Raw genomic sequence first — 21,536 nt, 5'->3', positions numbered from 1 at the left:
ACTAATATACCAAAACACCATTATAAGTAGAGGGGTATTTCTGTCTTTTTATTTATTTTAGGTTAAAAAGTCAGGAGGGTTAAAGTTGGGTCAAAAAAATTTAATAGTTTAAAAGGTCTATGTGTAATTAAAAAATAAAAGTTAGAAAATTAGTTCAGATATCTAAATGAAAATACCAAAAAGAAATACTAGAATTTGCTGCAGAAAATTTCTCTACCATATGTAGAATTTACAATTTTTCTTTAGATGACACGAGGGTATAAACATTCTCATGAGAACAACTCGAACAAAAGAATTTCACCACTGACAAATGGAACACCACAGAAAACCTCACCAATTATGGTGGAAAACTAATAGATGTAAGAATCTTTTATCAAACCAAAAATGGCCAGAGAAGTATATTGAAACCTGCATCGGAACCCTCTTGAAAGGTAGCAAGATATCCTCTCTGGGCATAAGTCCAAGAGGTTACATTAGCATGCGTATAATTTAAATAGCTATAAAGGCCTTTTAGGAGTAAGTAATAGAAATAGCTATATTCTAGATTGAACCTTGTTCCTAAATCAATCGAGGCTTAGAAGAATTTGGCGCTACATATCAGGAAGGGTTAACCCTTTTATCTAGCTTATAACCAATGAGCATATGAGCAATAAAAAAAGATCTTTTGAAATATCTCGCAGATGTGATTTTGGCATGCAGTGCAAGTCCTGAAAGGTTTCATTAGCCGACAAGAGCCCGTAAGAAGGCTACAATATAACAAACTTTTGTTACAAGATTAAACAAAACTTGAAGTTACAATACAATTAATAGCAGTTATGTTTCTTATAAAACAGTCTGAATAAACAGCACATCACTTGTGCTACTCTTAACCATATGAAAGTAAAAAAGATAAAATTCAAGTAAATGGTCGATCAATAACCAAAGTATGAGTGAGGATTCACTTATCTTCACTTTTAAAGGATTTGACAGTAAGCTGACAAACCACAAATCTTCCATCTTCCAAGGAAGGTCTTCAATTAATTATCCAAACCTTCAGGATCACATGGTCTCCATACCGTCCCATTGTTTTCATCCATTAGAGCAATGCCAAGAGCAGTTAGCTCTTTCCTGATCCTATCCGACTCCGTATACTGCTTGTTCCTTCTTGCTGCGGTTCTCTCCTCGATCTTTTGTAGAAGTTGTTCCTCTGTTAAACCTGCTCTTGTCAATGCCTTATCTTTTAGCTGCTGCAGAACCTATTAGATTTGAAAAGGAAAAGAAAAAAAATCCTAAGACTGCATAGAACTTTGGCAAATGCGGAGCACTTTAAACTAGGACCATAAATTACCGCAGCACAAGATGAAGAAGGCAGTAAACCAAGAATACTGAGTACATCCTTGACTTCCTTCTCCAAAGCAAATAGAGTTTGAATAAGTGACTGCTGCTGCTTCTTACCCTTGGGAACATAATTAATCAGATTCCGGTTAGGCCTTTCCCAGGTTCAAATAGAATAGATAATTTCAGTTTCCACGTAGGAGTGTCCAATTCATTGAGAGCATTTGAGCTATCTATGTAATATGCGTTCTGTTAGAAGGAAAGAAATACCAGACCTATACCTTAAACTTCTTCAAATTGCTATTTATCGCCTTCAATGGTTCCATAAGATCATCCAGGACAGCAGTAGTATGCAGATCATCCGACATAGAGGTTACAAAATTGGAGTGGAGCTTCTTGATCAATTCTTGAATTTCATTTGGGACTTGAGCTTTGATCTTCTCTCCACGAAATGGAGATAGAGCTGCTTCACAGTCATGCACAGTCTGCAGCAGACAGAAACAAAGTAATTTAAGTCCCACAAAAGTGGTTCTTTTGAAGCTCATAAAACTTTTCCAATACGTAGGCAGGACCATATTAATATATTTGGTGAGCAAGTGGTGGCAGAGAATTTAATCATTTATAGCCATTAACAAATGTTTACACCTGATCTAAACAATTTATCCTCCTGCTTTAGGCAAGTTGCAGACCTGGTATATGTAGAAAACACGATCAGATGCAGTTTCAAGCTGTCTGTCAGAGTAATTGACATCTGCCCTATAGTGTGTGCGCATTAAGAAAAATCTTAAAGCCAAAGGATGATACTTCCCAATAATCTGCATGCATTGACACAAGTTAGTTCTTAACATAGGAAACAACCCACCCTTTGAATTGGATAGAATTTGAAAATAAGGACGAATATAATTAACACATTATTCACCCCATACATCTCTGATCGTGAAAAAGTTGTTATCTGATTTGGACATTTTCTGATTGTCCTTGTTGACAAAGCCATTGTGCATCCAATAGTTCACATTGCAATCCGAATGGGCAGCTCGACTCTGTGCAAGTTCATTTTCATGATGAGGGAAAATCAAATCCTTCCCTCCACCATGAATATCAAACGAATGACCCAAATAGTGAGCACTCATGGCACTGCATTCAATATGCCACCCTGGTCTTCCAGGGCCCCAAGGACTGTCCCAACTTGGCTCATCAGGCTTAGCAGACTGCCAAAAATAATAATTAGAGCAAAGGATGTGTAAGCACAGATCTAGTTATAACAGATACAAGGTAAAAATTATCCACGTTCTCCCCACCTTCCATAATGCAAAGTCTGCAGGGTTTCGCTTTCTTAAATCAACAGAAACCCGACCACCACCTCCTGCAAGGTTATCATCTAACTTCCGTCCAGATAGGCAGCAATAACTAGGAAAACTATCAACAGAAAAATAAACATCTCCATCAATAGTGTATGCATGCCCATTATCCATTATCTGTCAGGGAATGCAAATTGTGTCAGAAACAAATAATTGAATTTGTAAAAGGAAAATATTAATTTTGGAAAGAATATCATAGAAAAATGTTCTACTGGAAAAGTAGTTAAGACTTAGGCAAACAATAAAAGGATCTCATTTTAGGTAGGTAATTAATAATAATTTATGTTAGTACATAAATTTTAAATAACAAGGAACTGCCCATGGCATGGCAATAAATAGATCAATATCTAATCAGCTGCATCATTAAGAAGAGAAAAAAAGAAATAGAGATGGCTGGCAGATTGGAACCTAAATGCTAATCAAAGATACAAAAGAGAGAAGGCTGACAGGCAGCTAAAATATTACCTTTCTTCATCTTGTGCTATATGTAATTCCACATGTTATCTTCCAATCTAATAGATGTATGTGAGACAATAGGGACTAATTTTAAGATAAAAATGGAGAGCCAATGCTTATCTTCTCATCCTTCATGCATTATATTGATGCTCGTTCACATGTGGAATAGTTTTAAAATATGACTATCAATTTCTATTTGTTATTATGAAATATGACAATCAATTTCTATTTATTATTACTAAATTGAGAAGTTTATTCTAAAAATAACTATTCCTATGTTTATTAATATCCTAAAATAAGAGTGTAATAATAATCTTTGATGCGAAATAAAGTGAATAAATTGATTATTAGGTTAGTGTGCAGTATAAAATATAATTTTGATAAATATTGTTTGTATTTTAGGATAGAGTTATTATGATATTTAGTTGTTATTCTAGAATTAAGGGTTGTATTTCCAGAATTAAAAAAATTAAAAAAAAAACTATTCCTAAAATGAACGGGGACATATTGGTGTGTACCAACGCAAAAGACGTCGATAGTTGATAATTTAGGGTTGTATTTACTCTTTGTAGTTGTTTAAGATGTTTTTCACTTATTGTCATTATAGGGTCTATAAATAAAGTTATTTGCACCGAAAAATCACTCAGTTTTTGATTTGGCAATGGTTATTTTCGATTTCCATTGCACTTGAAGCTTTTTCCTTAGTTTTCTTCCAACTTTGCCCTTTCTGTACTCGACTTCTCCTCCTCCTCCTTACATTTGAAAATTTATCTTCATCATCTTGTCTCGCCCTTATTCATTCATTATATTTATAAAAATAGAATATCTATTTGGCCAAAATAATGCTATTATGTTCGACGATAAGAAGATATTTTTACACTATGAGGGCGACTGTATCGTTTAGAGAAGTATAAGCAGATAATACAGTTTATTAGATTTGAAGTCGAAGTTCTCCGAAATAATGTGAATCCCTTCCCTTGGGACAACTATGATATATTTATCGATATCTTCGAAGATAGTGCTGTTGTAGAAATGTATGATCTGTCACCATTATTTTATCGAGCTATACAAATTTTTAGATCAAGAAAAGAGAGGGATTTATTCAGGTGAGTTTACATTTTATGTTCGTGATTACATTGAACATATGTAGCAAAATTATTTTTTGCTTACTTTAATGACAACATTAAAACATAAAAGTCGTTATTGATTAACATGTGTCATACTTTACTAACGATATTCGTAATTTAGCTATGAATTTCATAATTGAATTACAAATTTAGCTATGAATTTTATAATTGAACTACAAATTTAGCTACAAATTTAGCTACAGTATGTACCAATAGTGAGGTTGATTTTCCTTAGTGTGATCATCATAACATTGCCATAGCAAATATAATTAATTTCCATAACGACAATGAAAATCTTGGTGAAGAATTTTTTATCACTGATTGTATCGATTCATCTTTAAATGACGAAACAGATCGCAATCTCAAAAAAAAGTTTCTTATCTTTGATTCTATTGATCCATCTCTAATAAATGAAGGTGATGAGCCAATAAACTTGTACATCCAACCTTATGGTGATAATGAATAATGAACAAATTTTAACTAATCCACCTAATGGGATACGCGAAGTTGCTTTAAAAAATACTGTTGATTATGTAAAATTTTATATACAACATTTAAAAAACTTTTGAAACTAAAGTGGCACAATATATCATATTAGATGATCTATTTATAAGATAGATGTTACAAAATTCATCAGAGTTTGCAAAAGTACTAAAAATCATTTGCTATCAAGCATAGATTTGAATTAAAGCGTATTAAAACTAACCCTCAAAAGATTATTGCCTAATGCAATTTTGAGGAATATCCATGAAAGATAAAGGTTATAAAGATAGCAGATATTGATACATTCAGGATAAAGCATCTTATTAGACAGCATGCATGCGGCAGAGGTATATCTAGAAGGGATTATAAACAATATACATGTTTATTCATATGCGATGAAGTGCGTGAGCAAGTGCTGAAGAATATTGAAGCATACACACCAAACATGATTCAAGTTGAAATGCAAGAAAATTTTGGTATTTCAATGGGTTACTATAAGGCATGTCGTAGTAAATGGAAGGCAATAAAAGAGATCCGTGGCAGCTATGAGGAAGCTTACAAGTGGTTGCAAGGCTACCTCCATGAGCTTAAAAAGTGGGATCATGATATAATTACTATACTTCACTATGAACGTTTTAAGCGTGTATTTTAGGTTTTTGGTACATGCTTGTGTTCATTCAAGTCACACTTGCGGCTATTGCTCAGTACCGATGCTACTTTCTTAACTAGCAAGTATTGAGGTCGCTTATTTATTGCAACTAGTTTGAATGTAATAATCAAATCTTTCTAATAGCATTTTGTGTTATCGAAGCTCAAAACACTAAATCATGAACATAACTTTTATATCATCTTGGGGTATCAATTGAACCGTTCGAGCAGATAACGATATTATCAGATAGGCAAAAGGGACTAATTCCTACAGTAGATGAGACATTTTCTGAAACTTGTCATGGATATTATATGGTGAATATCTCTCAAAACCATTCAAATGCTATAAAGGGTTCTCCTCAATACAATAAGTTTCGAGCAGCAACACAAGCTTATAGGAAGATGGAGTTCAATTACCTTAGGAAGACGGAGTTCAAAGAAATAATACAGTTAATGATTTAGAGTATATTGTAAAGACAATCTTACAATAATGAGTTTCGTTTTTAATAACTCTATTTACATTTAATACTATATTTTATTACGAAGAACAACATTTCCTTCTTCAATAACATATTTTCATGTACCCCAATCTTACAATAATGGGTTTCATTGTTAAATTATGTGAGGTTTAACTAGTTTCGTTCTTAAATGACGAAACTCGTTATAGTACAAAAGACATTGCAAATTAAACGTTACCCTATAAGAGGTAATACATTTTCTTCGTTATTTTTCTTCGTTCGTTTCTCAGTGATCAATTAATATCACCTACTAACTAACGTATTGACTTTTCATCTATCAACCATCTTATTTACACTTAATACCATCTACCAACCAACTTATTTACATAATACTCTATTTTATTATGAAGAACAACATTTCGTGTGAGTTTTAATGCACCAAATTCTAACAACAAGAACTAATTCATCCACATTATTTCAGCATGAACTAACATATTTAACAGGTTTTGTCTTAAATAACAATTCTAGTTATATATAACGTGGTTCTTTATTAAATGACAATTCGACATAAGAGGTTATCACAATTATTATCTTTCTTCTATAGTTGTTGAGGTAATAAAAACGAATTTCATCTACCAACCAACTTATTGAAATTAAATTCATCGATGTTATTTCAGCATGAACTAATATATTTAACAGGTTTCATTTTTAAATGACGAAGCTTGTTACAATACAGACGAATATTGCATATTAGACGTTGCCCTATAAAAGGTAATACATTTCCTCGTACCAAAGAAGTAATATTAACTTAGCATTGAACAGTAATTTTATTACATCTTTGATCAAATTCCAAACTAACAAACTTTTTAGTCTGTAAAGCTAATTCATCACATCTTTAAAAATTAGATATTTTGAAGATGTGCAAAATGTCCAACAAAGACCACTCAGCTAAGAACCACATAAAACAAGGCATATACTACTTCACACATATTTATCAACTATCAAATCTTAATCGGGTGATCTTCGTTATATATTTTACACATGTAAAAAATACTTAAAAATATGTTGCATAAAGAGTACAATACTTTTATATTCTTTCTATATTGAAATGATACGTATTCTCTTTGTCAGGCTAACTTGCACATCTACAAAATTAGTCATTTTTTACGGCTGAAAAACATTTCGGAGATGTTGCAAATCAACCTGACAAAGGGAATACTCATTGTTTTAATGTAAAAAGAGTAGAAATGTATTGTACTCTTCGTACAACATATTTGTAAATATTTTTTACATGCGCAAAATAGATAACGAAGATCACCCGACTAAGATTTATTAATCAATAAACATGTGTTGGTTGGTAGACAATATTAAATGTAAAAAAGCTGGTAGACGGTATTAAATGTAAATAAGATGGTTGGCAGATGAAAAGTCAATACATTAGTTGGCAGGTGATTTTAATTGATCACTAAGAAACGGACAAAGAAAAATGATGAAGAAAATGTATTACCTCTTATAGGGTAACATTTAATCTATAATGTTCTTTTGTACTATAACGAGTTTCGTCATTTAAGAACGAAACCAGTTAAACCTCACGTAATTTAACAACGAAACCCATTATGTAAAATTGGGATACATTAAAGTACATTATTTAAGAAGGAGATACTATTCTACGTAAAATATAGTATTAAATATAAATAGAGTATTTAAAAACAAAACTCATTATTGTAAGACTGTCATTACAATATACTCTAAATCATTAACTGCTGTATTTCTTCTAAACTGCTCCTAAAATAACGTTAATAACATGATGATGTCAAATATTAAGAAAATTCGTTGCTAAATTATAAAATTCAGAGCTAAATTATAAAATCCGTAGCTAAATTGATAGTTCAATTACAAAATTTATAGCTAAATTAATAGTTCAATTACGAAATTCGTACCTAAATTGATAGTTCAATCACGATATTTGTACCTAAATTGATAGTTCAATTACGAAATTTGAAGCTAAATTTATAGTTAAATTGTGAAATTCATAGCAAAATTTGTAGTTTAATAACAAAATTCGTAGCTAAATTACGAAAGTTGTTAGTAAAGTAAGACATATGTTAATCAATAACGACTTTTATATTCAATGTCATCATTAAAGTAAGCAAAAAGTAATTTTGCAGCATATGCTCATAATAATCACGAACATAAAATGTTAACTCACTCGGATAAATCTCTCTTTCCTCATTCCAAAAATTTGTATAGCTCAATAAAATAACAGTGACAGATCATACATTTCTATAACATCACTATCTTCGAAGATATCGATAAATATATTGTGGTTGTCCGAAGGGAATAGGTACTTAAATCGACTTCAAACTCACCTAAAAGGATTTACATTACTTCGGAGAACTTCAACATCAAATCTAACAAACTACATTGTCTGTTTTTACTTCTATAAAGTATATACCCACACTCATAGTGCAAAAAACTCCTTTATCGTCGAAAATAATAGCACCATTATAATAAAACAAATTCTCACACTACGATCAGATAGATGTTTCCTTATTAATATAATGAATGAACAAGGGCAAGACAAGATGATGAAGATAAATTCCCAAATGCAAAAATTGAAAGAAGAAGAAGAAGAAAAAGAAGAGGAAGAAGCAGCTTAATCTGTTCCTATAACGTCTAGCCAATCACCTTTACGTGAAAAATATTGCTTTCTCTATCTGTTGTATTTAATGAGACTCAAATACTAAAAAGGGCAAAGTTGGAAGAAAGCTAAGGAAAAAACCTCAAGTACAAAGGAAATCGAAAATGACTCTGTCGTGCCAAATAAAAAACCAAGTGATTTTTCTATGCAAATAATCCATATAAATATCCATGGTTTTCCAATTTATGGTTAATAAATAATTCTAAGTTTTGTCTACATTGTGAGATTTGGTATGAAACCATTGTATAAGGATAGAGGTGTAAAACCTCGTTCCCACTTTTCTTGCATCCTTCATACATCACCCCCCTTAAAACCACATCTGACTAATAGTTTCACATCATTTTTGATATCAGAGACTAGTGAATTGAAAGGTGGCCGCGAGTGGTGGGCAATCACCCCACTGCCTAGCAACGGCGAGCACCAAAATGGTCTAGCATTTTTTATGTATAAAAAATAAAAAATGAGTACATATGATATATATATATATATATTATATATTAAAATAGCATTAAAAAAATTCTAGTAGTAATTTACAACCATAACAACAAAAATTCAAAAGTTAACTATTTATAATATATATATATATATATATATATATATATTTATCCACATATATATATATGGAACATGACAACTAATCTCATCATTCTCCTCTCTACATTGGGAACCCACGATGCTTTAAAAAGAAAAATGATGGGTTCCCAAAGCTAAGAAAGGAGAAATGGGTTTTCAAGGCAGAAAGAGACTCTTCTCTACATTGGAAGCACACAATGCTTTGAAAAGAGAAGTCCCCAAAGCAAAGAGAGAAGTGAAAAAATAAGTTCCCAATGCAAAAAGAGAGAAAAGGAGAAAAAGAAGTAGAATTGGAGAAGAAGATACGATCAGGGTATGTTTGGATTGAGTTACAGAGACATTAGACTCGATGGATCGAGTCTATTTATCTTTAAATTAATTTATATTTATCTCTTATGTAAGCCATTAAGACAGATCTAGTTATGCCATGTAAGACCTTAAAGCAAATCTAGTTATGTCAAATAAGCCCTAAAGACAAATCTAGTTATGTCATATAAGCCTTTAAAACAAATCTAGTTATGTCATATAAGCCCCCCTTAAAACAAGTCTAATTATATCATATAACCTCTTAAGACCAATCCAATTACATCATATAAGCTACTAAAACAAGTCCCATTACGTTATGTAAACTACTAAGACAAGTCCTATTACGTCATGTAAGCCACTAAGACAAGTTTAATTAAGTCATATAAACCTCTAAATCAAGTTCTAGTTTGAGACATATAAGCCTTTAAGGCTAGTCCGAGTAGGACTTATTATACTCGACATCTATATATAGAGAAGGGCTGGGCTTCTTTGTTTAATCATCCAAGCATCCAATGAAGAATTATGTTTTAGCCTTAGACTATCTTAAGAGTAAGAGTAAGAGTAAGATAATCTAGGAGTAGAAATAAATTAATCATGACTGTTTATTTTCTTAAGAGTAGATCTAACTTAAAATCCTACTTCTATCTTCAAACACATAGCCATCGTCACTTGCACAACCTATTTTATGGTCGTCCACCACACCTCTTGGCAACCTGCCACCCTCGACAAACCACCGCAATATCAAATAATTATCGATCTATCCAATTCTAGCATTCCTCCGTTGTTTTAATTTTATCTTTTTACTTCGACCTCAAAATCACATAAAACCAAAGCCATTAGATATGTGACTTCTGAAACTTCCTCCTATTAAAATATCATAATTTTTTTACATCTAGATCATTCTAAATCTAGTCTGTAATAGAAAAGAAAGATGAGGAATGGCAGCATACCCGCCATTAGCAAGCCACGGCAAGCTGCCACTATGGCTGTCTTTAGAAAACATGTTAGAAACGACATGGATGTTTTGCCTCCGAGTTTCTACGCCACTTCATATCTCTTTTTGCTCAACTAATCATACCACGAACTGTGAAACATCATGAACTTCGTCACATGACGATTTGATAAATTCACCTTAAACCCCCAGTTATAGCTACATTTAACCATCACCATCTTTATTGATCACCCGATCTCACCTTGAACACTACCTTTCTCCCTCTCCATTCACATCATCAACATTACAATCTTGGTTGTAGCCATCTTCTTTGGTGATCACTATTGGAATTTCCACATCTCACTGCCACAGCGAGGGCTTTCGCCATCTTTTCCTTCATTGGTCTCCATCAACACTGTTTCGATCAATCTCCATCATCTCCGCTCTTCCTCGACAGATCCATCACCCTCTAGACTAATGCTACTAGCGCCAACAGCTCCTTCACCGCTACACCCACGATTGTCGCCTCCACCACCCACTCCTCACCGATGTCGTCTGTCACTACTGCCAACCTCTGCCGAAGCAACCGACAACGCCTCTATTGACCTAGATCGATGCCAACTTCGTCGTCCAAGCCATCTCGGTAGATCTTTGCCAATGCCACGACTCCATAGATTAGAAGATGGTTGTGAGGAGGACTATGATGTCGATGATGGGAATGGAGAGAGAAAAGGGTAGTGATTAGGATGAGATAGGGTGATCGATAAGGATGGTGGTGGTTAAGTTTAGCTATGGTTGGGGGTTAAAGATGAAATTTTAACATCATGTTCTGTGGATCAAGTGGGGTTTTGGCTAAGGCTAACTAGTCAAGTCGAGTTGGGTTGGTTGTTAATGGATTTGGATAGGGTTGAATTGGTGGGCTGAGTACTAGGGTAGATTAAGGCTCTAAGTGCACACTCTTCAGCATTAATTTGGAGCTAAAAACAAGGCTGTCATGCACTTAGTCATCGCATGGCCGTTCTTTCAAATATTAGTGCAAAGGTAACAGGCTTTGAAAAGATTAAGACCGAGTATAAGTCATTCCCGAATTTTTATGAAACTTACAATATGTCAAGCAATTGAGTGGCTCGTGGAATAGATGGTTTCATCATTTAGAATGACTCTCTATTTAGATCTCGAAGGTTATGCATTATCAGGACCTCTTTAAGGAAATTTTTTGGGAATCGCATGTTGGAGGCCTAGCCGAACATTTTGAACATGCCAAAGTCATCATAACTATTGAACATCAATTTTACAAACAAAGTCTTAAAAGAGATGTTGTCAAACTTGTTAATCGATGTCATACATATTAACTTGCTAACTAAGGAAAATAAAACACGAGATTATATACACCTTTGCCCAATCCTAATTGTCTTTGGCAGGACATTAGTATAGATTTTGTGCTTTAGCTTCCAAAGACTTTACGAAAGCATAATTCCGTTCTTACGCTCGTTTATATCATGTTCTCGCACTTTTGACATCTCTCAAGTGTGAAATCTATTTTGATGGAATTGTTAGACTACATGGGTTACCAAAAATCATTGTGTCTGATAGAGATGTAAAATTCGCTTATTATTTTTCACATAAGATGAGAACCAAGCTTCAGTTCTAAACTACTTTCCATCCTCACACAGACAGTCAAACTGAAGTATTTAAAAGAAGTCAAGATAACCTTTTAAGGACCCTAATTTGCGAGAATCAAAGGGATTGGGATCAAAAGCCGCCTACTATTGAGTTTGCCTATAATAATTTTGTTAATAGGTCAATAGATATAAGTCCAACTAAGGTAGTGTATGGTTATAAACATAAACAACCTATAGATCTCATTCTTATGCTTCATTATTATAGATTGTCTTGAGTTTGCATCTGCATTTGCATCACATATTAATTACTTACATAAAGAAATCAGCAACAAGATTGCATAAAACAATGTTGACTATAAAATTTAAGCTGATCTAAGGAGATTTAAGAAATTTCATATTGGAGATTATGTGATGGTCCAAATAATCCGAAGCGGCTACCGCTAGATACTATCAAAAAGTTTCATGTATTAAGTATAGTGCCTCTTAAAATTCTAAAGAAAATTAATTATATTACTTATGTTCTATATCTACCTGATTATTTCAACATCAATTTTACTTTAATATTGAGGATCTAGTAACTTATAAAGGTCCATATTTTACTTCTGAAAATCTACTAGCTAGTTAGCTTACCTACGAGCCTGTTTATGAGAGATCCTTCTTACCTCCACTTCCAGACACTCCACCTAATACAGTAGATAAAATTGATAAAATTTAAATGATGAGATCATATCTAATAGAGAAGGGAAAACTCGATAATATTTGATACATTGAAAAGGATGGCTACATCTGATTACACGTAGTTTGATGATGGTGACTTAGAGCAACATGATCCTAATATCTTGAAGAAGCATGAGTACCACCTAGGGAGAATGATGCAAAGATCACTGATCGGACACATTAGCATGTGTACCACTGCAGGTGACACTGACAGTTGATGAACACCAAGTAGGAATCTAATTTTGAGTTAGATATTATGCTTTTTTTTATTATATGGTATTTATGATTGCATTTAGTTTTTACAGTTGTTTAGGGTGTTTTTCATTTATTGTCATTATAAGGTCTACATAAAGACCCACTATTTTCCCAGTTAGAGTTAATGAAGAATTCTAAGTTCTGTCTATTTAGGGTTAATAAAGAATTCTGAGTTTTGTCTGCATTGTAAGATTTTGTGTAAAGGGGTAGAGATATGAAACCCCACTCCCACTTTTTTTGTAGCTTTCATCCACCACCTCCCCTAAAACTACATCCAACCCATAGTTTCACATCAAGAGGGGATTGAAAGGGGTATGGGGTACTCATCGTCATTCACTTGCCACTGCTCGAGAGCCGATTGAGAGAGGAGACAATGGGTTTGAAGGGTTAGGGCTTAGAAACAGAGGAGAGAGGAGAGGATTGATTTTTTTTTTCAATTGGTTAGTGGTCACCCATTAGCAGATCTGACACCTTAGCATGATTCGACCCACCTCAATGCTAAGGTAGGCCGACCAACGCCAAAGCGGGCTGCTCAGCCTGCCAAGCTCAAGGCAGGTGCCATAAGTTACCAACAGATCAATTACTATAGCTCATGGAATGTGTCATACTGATAAGATATTAACTGTTCATGTCAGGTTTTTAACTAGTTCAAATATACAACTATATCCAGGTTTATGAGAAGTTGAGAAAATAATGTGTGCACAGAAGATGTGGATTTCAGATAACCAAGAAGAGACACCCCCTCATGATGTAAATGTATTCCTAAGATATCAGAACCCCCATCATGATGTAATAACTAATAAGATAAAAAAAAATTAGCAAAATCATGAACATTCAGATGCTATTGCATCTCTGGCAATGGATATGCAATTCAAATTTATAATATGGTCGACAGTGGCTAGAAGATACCTGGGTTATCATATCCTTTATCTCTTCTATGTGATCTGTTACACGAGGTTCATGAGTAGGAGGCAAGCACTGAAGTTCTACCATATCATCCAAGAAACATTCACTAAATCTTCTGCTCAAATGCAATGGATCCTCTCCTGATTCATTTGCTCGTTTGATAATCTGTAATGTGAAAGCACTGTAAGTATAAGATGTCCAAGCTAATAAGTGACAAACAAGAAATAATTAAACCTTAAAAATTAAGAGCCTCCACAACGTACAGTAAGTGTGTTGATGTCTCACTCCAAATGTAAAAGAATATAGCCATAGTACGATACTATGATAGACCAGAAAAATGGCCACAAAATCAGAACGTACCCAATTAAACCAGAAAAGATCAGTAATAGCAGCAAATAAGGGAGTTTGTTAGAGCAGAATAAGTTGAGATAGCATTAAACATTATGAATCAGAAAAAAAAGAAGAAACAAATCCATTTATTACATCATATAGTTGCACTAGTTTATCACAGCTTCTAATCAAGCATTAAAGCATATTACTGAAGACTCTTCAAGTAATATAACTACATCAAATGAGCAGAAGTGCACCATGACAATGTTTTACAATGTTATCAAATTATATATTCAATATGCATTGAATCAAATGAAGAATAACTCCAAATAACCTGGAGCACATCCTCAGAATATCAGAAGAAATCAAAAGATTAGATCCATATGCAAATATCTTTGATCATTCTACGTCATGTTGTCATCCACATATGTTGTCTATGGTTGCAACATGGAATAAGGAGGGATAGTCATTTTTAGGCTTATGCAAAGGACAGCATATCTCATGAGATTACATATCAGATGTCCTAATTTTAGACTAGTGATTGGTTTATATTAGACTATGCATAGGATAACTTAAATGATGACAGAACTATACATATGAAGTGACCACTATCATTGGCAAAAGAAACTAATAGCACAAATTATTATTCAAACTAATGTTGATAATCTCATACAGAAGCTATATAGCTCAAGTAGATTATTTTACATTTCAAAATATATACAAAAAATTATTAAACATTTACTATTTTAAGTTTTTAACAAATAGTAGATGCAAACAAAACACCAAACAGAGAAGATTCATATTCAAAAATAAATAACAATTAAAACTAATAACAATAGTAATAATAAAATTAAGGTAATACAAAAAATAAATGTACAAAAATAAAAAATTAAGTTTTAATAAAATATAATTTAATTTAGCAATATATTAATTATATTGAAATTGAAATGAAAATTAAAATTAAAGAGAACATAAATGAAATGTTTAGAAAAACAAGAAAGGAAAAATTAAGTAAATGAAATCTCGTACTTTTATGTATATAAATATCTAAATCTGTCACTTTTAATTTTATAAGCTAACAGATATAATTGAATTTAACATATCTTTCTCTGTGAGGGATTTAAGTTGGTCTAGTTAGCTGCACTGTTGTAAATGGGCTGAAGTTCTGGACAAAAAAAGGCAATGAATTAGTCTAACTAAGCACAGATTGTTTTGATAATTGTCAGCTATCATCCAACTAAGAAAAATAAGTGCGATGAAAATTAAGCATTATTCAATCTATAGTACCAATGACACATAAAGAAGGTTGGCAAAATCATAAATCAAGTAGCTACAGCTTACAGTATGTAGATAAATGTAAACTAACATTTCACATAATCACATCTAGGAAGCACAGCAATCAAAATTAAAATATAATAACTAAAGTTCAAAAATTCACCAGGTAGGTAAGTACAGCCTGAAATAAATTCCTTATGTAGTTATATCCAAAAATTGATGGACAAATATTCTTCATTAGCCAGTTCAAAGTAAGTTACTCACAAACCTAGTGTTAATAATCAAAGTTCTCTACCTTGTCATCAATGTCAGTAAAGTTGCGAACATATTTGACTTCATATGCCAAATGCTTCAAGTACCTGCCAAGAAGATTATCTTAATAAGTCTATCTTCCATCACAAATCTGTACCTACAAATTTAAATACAACTGCCTATAAAATAATGCTGACTGCATCAATGATTCGGTTAGCAGCCCTAAATGAAGTCATCATACTTAAAATTTGTGCATTAAACTGCAGGGATGCATAATCATATATTTGCAATTAAATCCAAACGGCGTGGCATGCATCTGTGTGGTGAATCTTTTATGAAAAAAGAAACATGAATAAACTAGTGGCCCTTCCAGCTTGTGCAACTAAAAAGCTGACGCGAGGAACTGTACAACAGCCATGGCTACATACATCACAGAGTATGACCAGAATTAAGGTCCAATAGTTTTTCTAGCATACAGAAAGTTAGATTAATACTTCTGATTTTTTTTTTGGTTCCCTGGTTGATAGATTAAAACAGGACTTAAAGTCTCTCTGTTTGTTCCTGTATCACTTTGCATTATATCTGTCCATAATGACTAATGAGGATAAATTGTCAAGTGGAATACTGAAAGTCGATTATGACGAGAAAGGGCTTGCTACAGGTAGCACCACCTGCCCCCAAACTGCCAAACAACAGATGATTAATAAAATGGCACTAAAATTTATTTCATAGTTTTAGAATAATTCTTAATCACATGTATCAAAAGGCATTTGGGACTTTCTCAAATAAAGAATTGTTACCTTAAACTGTTCAGTTACATCATAGCTTTGAAGTGGAATAAGTGAATCCAAGATATTTTGAAAGGGCACACTATGTACTCTCGATATCTTAAAGCCACAAAACTCGGAATCAGAAAGTAATCTGCGTATAAGCCTATTGGAACTCAGATTGATAAATTAAACATTAGAAAACATATATAGCATGTCCCTTTATTTGCCTTCCCGAGAAAAGAAAATTGGCAAAAACGAAGAAGAATGCAAAGGCTAAATGATTCTATACATAATGCACCACAAAAGAGACAAACATTAGACATCATACAAAAATCATGCAAAGCTGAGCTCTCGGCTGAGGCTCTCCAATTCTAGACACTTAAACAACTTCCTACCTTGAAAGGGCTTCCAACTTACCCATAATAACTCTATGCTTCGGGTTATACGACGCAATTCTAGAACAGGACTATAAAACTTACACCAAGATTTGCCCAAAAAAGGAACCAGAAGTAACAAAATTAACAAACTTTGGCTCAAGTAAACTATTAATCAATAATCTATCTTATGTTTTGATAGCTATCTACCATCTATGGCTATACTATATATGACTCACCTATGAAGCATGTACACAATTCACTAAATCCATTAAGCCCAACAGATATAAGCCATTGAAGGTGGATTCATGATACCAATAACACCCTTAATCAAAACTGCAGGCTTGATGCTGGTCAGCCTACCATCTTAAGATTCTAAACATCATAGTCCAATAGGAAGTAGAACATTCTTTAAGCATTTTCTTATCACTAAAAGTAATGTTAGGGGCTAAGCAAGACCACTATAAACCACAGAAGAAAACAAAATCGCTTCTTCCTACCAATCTTCCACTCTGCTACTTTGGTAGGACCCAAATTTCTAAACGTTCACCACTACATTTGAAAAAAAAAAAAAAAAAAGGAATCATTTTGACCTCCAAAACCTACTAACCAATTAACAAATCAAAACTGCCACAGCTAATCATGATTTTCCAATCAAGACAAGACATTATTTTCAAAAAAGAATCCAACTCAGTTCTCACCAAAAAAGAAAACTAAGGAGATCAACAAATCACGAAGCAAAGAGAGGAGAGGATGGATTAATACAGAAATCGACCTATAGAGGACATCGAAGGCGACGTAGGCGCGTGCGTGGCCGATGTGGCTGAGACTGTAGGGCGTGACGCCGCACACATACATGAGGACCTTCCCCTCCATGATCGGCTTGAAGGGCTCCTTCTTCTTTGACATTGTGTTGAAGAGTACCAGCTCCGTATCTTTCGCCATCACCTCCATAAACCCTAATTCGAACACGGGGGTACGGAGAGAGAGAGAGAGAGGAGAGGAGACAGGGAAGGAGGAAAGAAGATAAAAGAGTGAGAGAGGGTTAGGAGGGGTGGCGGCCGGATGGGATGACCGCGTACAGCGGCCTTGCCGCAGCTGCTGTTGGTTCAGGCAAGAAGAAAGAACAAGGCTAGAGAGAGAAAGAGGGTGAGTACAGGGCTGGGGTGGGTTTAGAGGAGAGACTGGCAATCGGCTTTTCTCCCTTTCTCTTTTCCTTTATTTCTCATCTCCTATTCTCTCCGTCCAAATGCTGTGTAAAACTAGTGAAATCGGGTCTGGTTAATCGGATTCGAATAGCGTCGAATCAGGATAACCCAAACATGTCCCATTTATTAAGGCGATCAAAATTTTTATACAAAAACACGATCAATTTAATTTTATTAAGGCCCTATTTGGATACTCAAGATACAATAGTATTTAGGTGATTTTATAGTATTTTAAACTCCATGGCAAAAATATACTATTGGAGTGTATGGCATTACCTTTTACAGTAAAATAATACTGCAATATTAAGCTAAAACATAGTTATACTAGTGTAAAAAAAAATCCACTTAAAGTTTTGTATTTTTCTAAACTAAGATCATCGAGCTCCCTTTTCTTTCATCTCATATCTCTCTTTAATCCTCATATCCTCTTCCCTACTAATAGACCCTAAATTAAAAGAGAAAACATCGTAAGAGGGGAAAAACACCATCTGCAGCGGTGATAAAAGTCAGTCTTCCCTCTTCCCCTTCTTTCTCACGTCTTTCTTCTATTCTAGAAAACCCTAGTTTTGCAAAAAAAAATAAAAATCCCCAAAAAAATTCAGACAAGAATGGGAGAAGGGGAGAGGCTAAAATAACAACCTTAGTTTGCCAAAAATAACAACTAGGTCATTGCTCAATTTTGCTTGTAGGTCAACACATCCACAAAGAAAGGGAGTAATAGATAAGAAGAGTAAAAGATAGCAATGAAAATGATAAAAGAATACGAAAAATGTGAGGCTTTTATGAAAGATGGAGTTGGGTGTCGGTTCTATGTGGAATGCGCATGCGCCATGTAAAAAAGAGAAGTCAAAGCTATTATCTCATTTATTTAGCCTGCACTAGCATTAGTACTACTACATATGCTATTATCTCATTTATTTAGCCTACAGTAGCACTAGTACTACTACGCATGTTGTCCCCCACTCCACATTTGTCAAAATTTACCCCCTCCCCTTCCAATGCTAAACTTTTTTAGTTGAATTAAAGGTCATTAATATCGTGCTAAACTCAAATAGCATTTGTAGGTAATAAATGGATTTAACGGTGAATTTGATCCATTGAAATTGGTTAAATTTATGCCTATAAATGGTTCACTTTTTCCTTGCATATGTAATAGTCATTGATCTCTTGCTAATGGTTAAAAATGTCTAAATAGATTCATAAATTCTTTTGCTCGGTTAATGTTGCTAATATTTGGATGATTCAATTTTATAATTTTTCTTTTTGTAGTAGTACATATATAAGGCCAAATCATATAATATAAATCTCTGTCATGTATTGAATCTTAAAAGTATTGGAAGTAGATATGCTTGCATAAATTCACTTTATGATGCTATGTAATTGACATTGAATTTTATAATTGAATTTCTTTTATAGATTCTCATTGTGACTTTATTCAATATTATTTTATTTAAAATTTTATAATATTAATATCATAGTGGCATGATCAAATGTATTGGATTGATAATATAGGTGAAGGATCAAAGAAAACAAAACGAGAGCAAAATGGAACAATATCCAAAAGACACATTTGGTAAAATTACTAAGATATTACAATATTTTAAGATATCGAGCACAAAATGCATGGACCAGTAAAGCATAGGGTAAATTGTTGAATGAGTTGAATGCTAAATTTTTTGAAGCAAATTTGACTATGAATCAAATCAAAGATTGTGAATAGCAATTGAAGAAGAATTTCAAAATCCTAAAATAATTATCTAAACTTAGTAGATTTGAATGGGACTATACCAACCACCTCTAGTGGAGTTTGGAGGTCGCTGTTAGAGAAAAATAAAGAAACAAGAAAATGACATAAGGAAAGTTTTCCTTTTTATCTAGCATGTCATAACCTATATGAGGGTATATATTTTTTAAATAATAGACTTCATACAAATTATGTATACATATTGACTTTTTAACATACTATAAAATAAATATTTGTAGAAATATATACTGAAGGTAGACGATCTCGAGGACCTGAAGAATATGGAGTTAGAGCTAGTATGCAATCACAAGGACAAACAACATCTCATTCAGTTACTCTTACGTGTCATTTATCACCTAACCCTATTATTTCTGCTCCTAGAGTATCACCTCATCGCTTTGATTGGGAAGAGGAATACTAAAAAACTGATGTTACAACTATGGACCCACCATCCACTCAAATACCTTATACCGAAATTCCTTCATCTCAAATGCAATATCCAAATGATAGAAGGGATGTAAAAGCTACTGTTGTTGGTTCTAGATTAGTAAAGAGATTTAAAACTACCAAAAGTTTTAAATCGATTCTATTCAAGATTATATAGCTATAAGAAAAGAAGAGACAACTTGTTATATTGAAGCCCAAAATTCGCAGAGATCTAGTAAAGAAAATTCAACATTCTCTATCACTAAATGTATTAAAGTCTTCAGTAAAATGGAAGAATTTGCATCTGATGAAGATATGTTGAAAGCAAAAAAGATAAGCATAATCATGAAACATTCATGGCTCTCAAAAGTAATAGAATTGTTGCTTGGCTTAGGGCTCAGTTGCATTAGCTACCTTGGAGTTGTAGGATGCTTCATTTTTATTACTAATTTTTTTATGACTATTGTGAACCTTTAAAAGATTGATATTTATCTTTCTTTGGGATGATCTCTTTTGAACTCACAAATATGAAGATAAATTTTCTTTAAGTTCACTTTATGAAAAAAAATTATATAAATCTTATATATGTGAGTAATCAAATTACGCATACAGGGGAATCTGTTGAAGTACAAAAAGCTAAGCACAAGCAAATATATATGTGATTATATTGCTTATGTAGTTATTCTATATTTAATAAGCTATTTTATCTCTTTTGATTGCACCAACAGTGCGTTGATTGTTTATGCTATCAACATCTTCTCCATAATTTTCATCACCTTTTGGAACACCAATGATCTTGTATTCTTCAATTTGAGTAATATAAGTATTTAGCCATTTCATATCCTCATTATCAATTCTAATAAAATTGTTTAACACATAGATTGTAGTAACGATATCTCTTTGTGAATCAATTTGGTGAAAAGTAAGCCACCTTTAGTATCGAAAAGCACATCTTTAAGATGTCAATGATGCGTCAATATGGTTACGGAGAGATACATGTCAAAGGTTGAATAATTCTTTATAATCTCTAAGTCTTGCTTGAGTTTCTTTCTTATTCTTACAAATGATAGCGCACTCCTCTATATTAAGCAATAAAAACTTGGTGTATTAGCATAACCTACATCAACTAAATAATATTTGTCTCGTGGAATACTAAAATCTTGATCCATTGAAGATTGTAAAATTTTAGCATCAGATGTAGAACCCTCCTATCTAACTCTTACATAGACAAAGCGTAGACTAAAATCACAAGCTACAATTACATTTTGTGATAATGTTTCTTTACAGTTACGATAAGATCCT

The 21,536-nt window shown here is 33.2% G+C and overlaps 1 protein-coding gene across 1 annotated transcript; it reads right to left on the bottom strand.

Moving 5' to 3' along the window:
• Positions 1-686: 686 nt before the first annotated feature.
• Positions 687-18,089, bottom strand: LOC140785902 (cysteine--tRNA ligase CPS1, chloroplastic/mitochondrial-like). The gene is made up of 9 exons (XM_073133999.1): positions 17,632-18,089; positions 15,756-15,819; positions 13,859-14,020; positions 2,613-2,789; positions 2,241-2,522; positions 2,004-2,129; positions 1,596-1,799; positions 1,328-1,435; positions 687-1,235 (listed from the first exon to the last, which is right to left on the bottom strand). The coding sequence occupies exons 1-9, from the start codon at positions 17,808-17,810 to the stop codon at positions 1,017-1,019; spliced, it is 1,521 nt and encodes a 506-aa protein (XP_072990100.1). The 5' UTR covers positions 17,811-18,089; the 3' UTR covers positions 687-1,016.
• Positions 18,090-21,536: the final 3,447 nt, after the last annotated feature.

This window comes from Typha latifolia, chromosome 4, assembly GCF_019914945.1.
Source record: "Typha latifolia isolate L0001 chromosome 4, TyphaL0001v2, whole genome shotgun sequence".
In the NCBI taxonomy this organism is placed as follows: Eukaryota; Viridiplantae; Streptophyta; class Magnoliopsida; order Poales; family Typhaceae; genus Typha; species Typha latifolia.
Note: the sequence above shows the minus strand (reverse complement) of the source record. Positions and strands in the feature narration are given on the sequence as shown.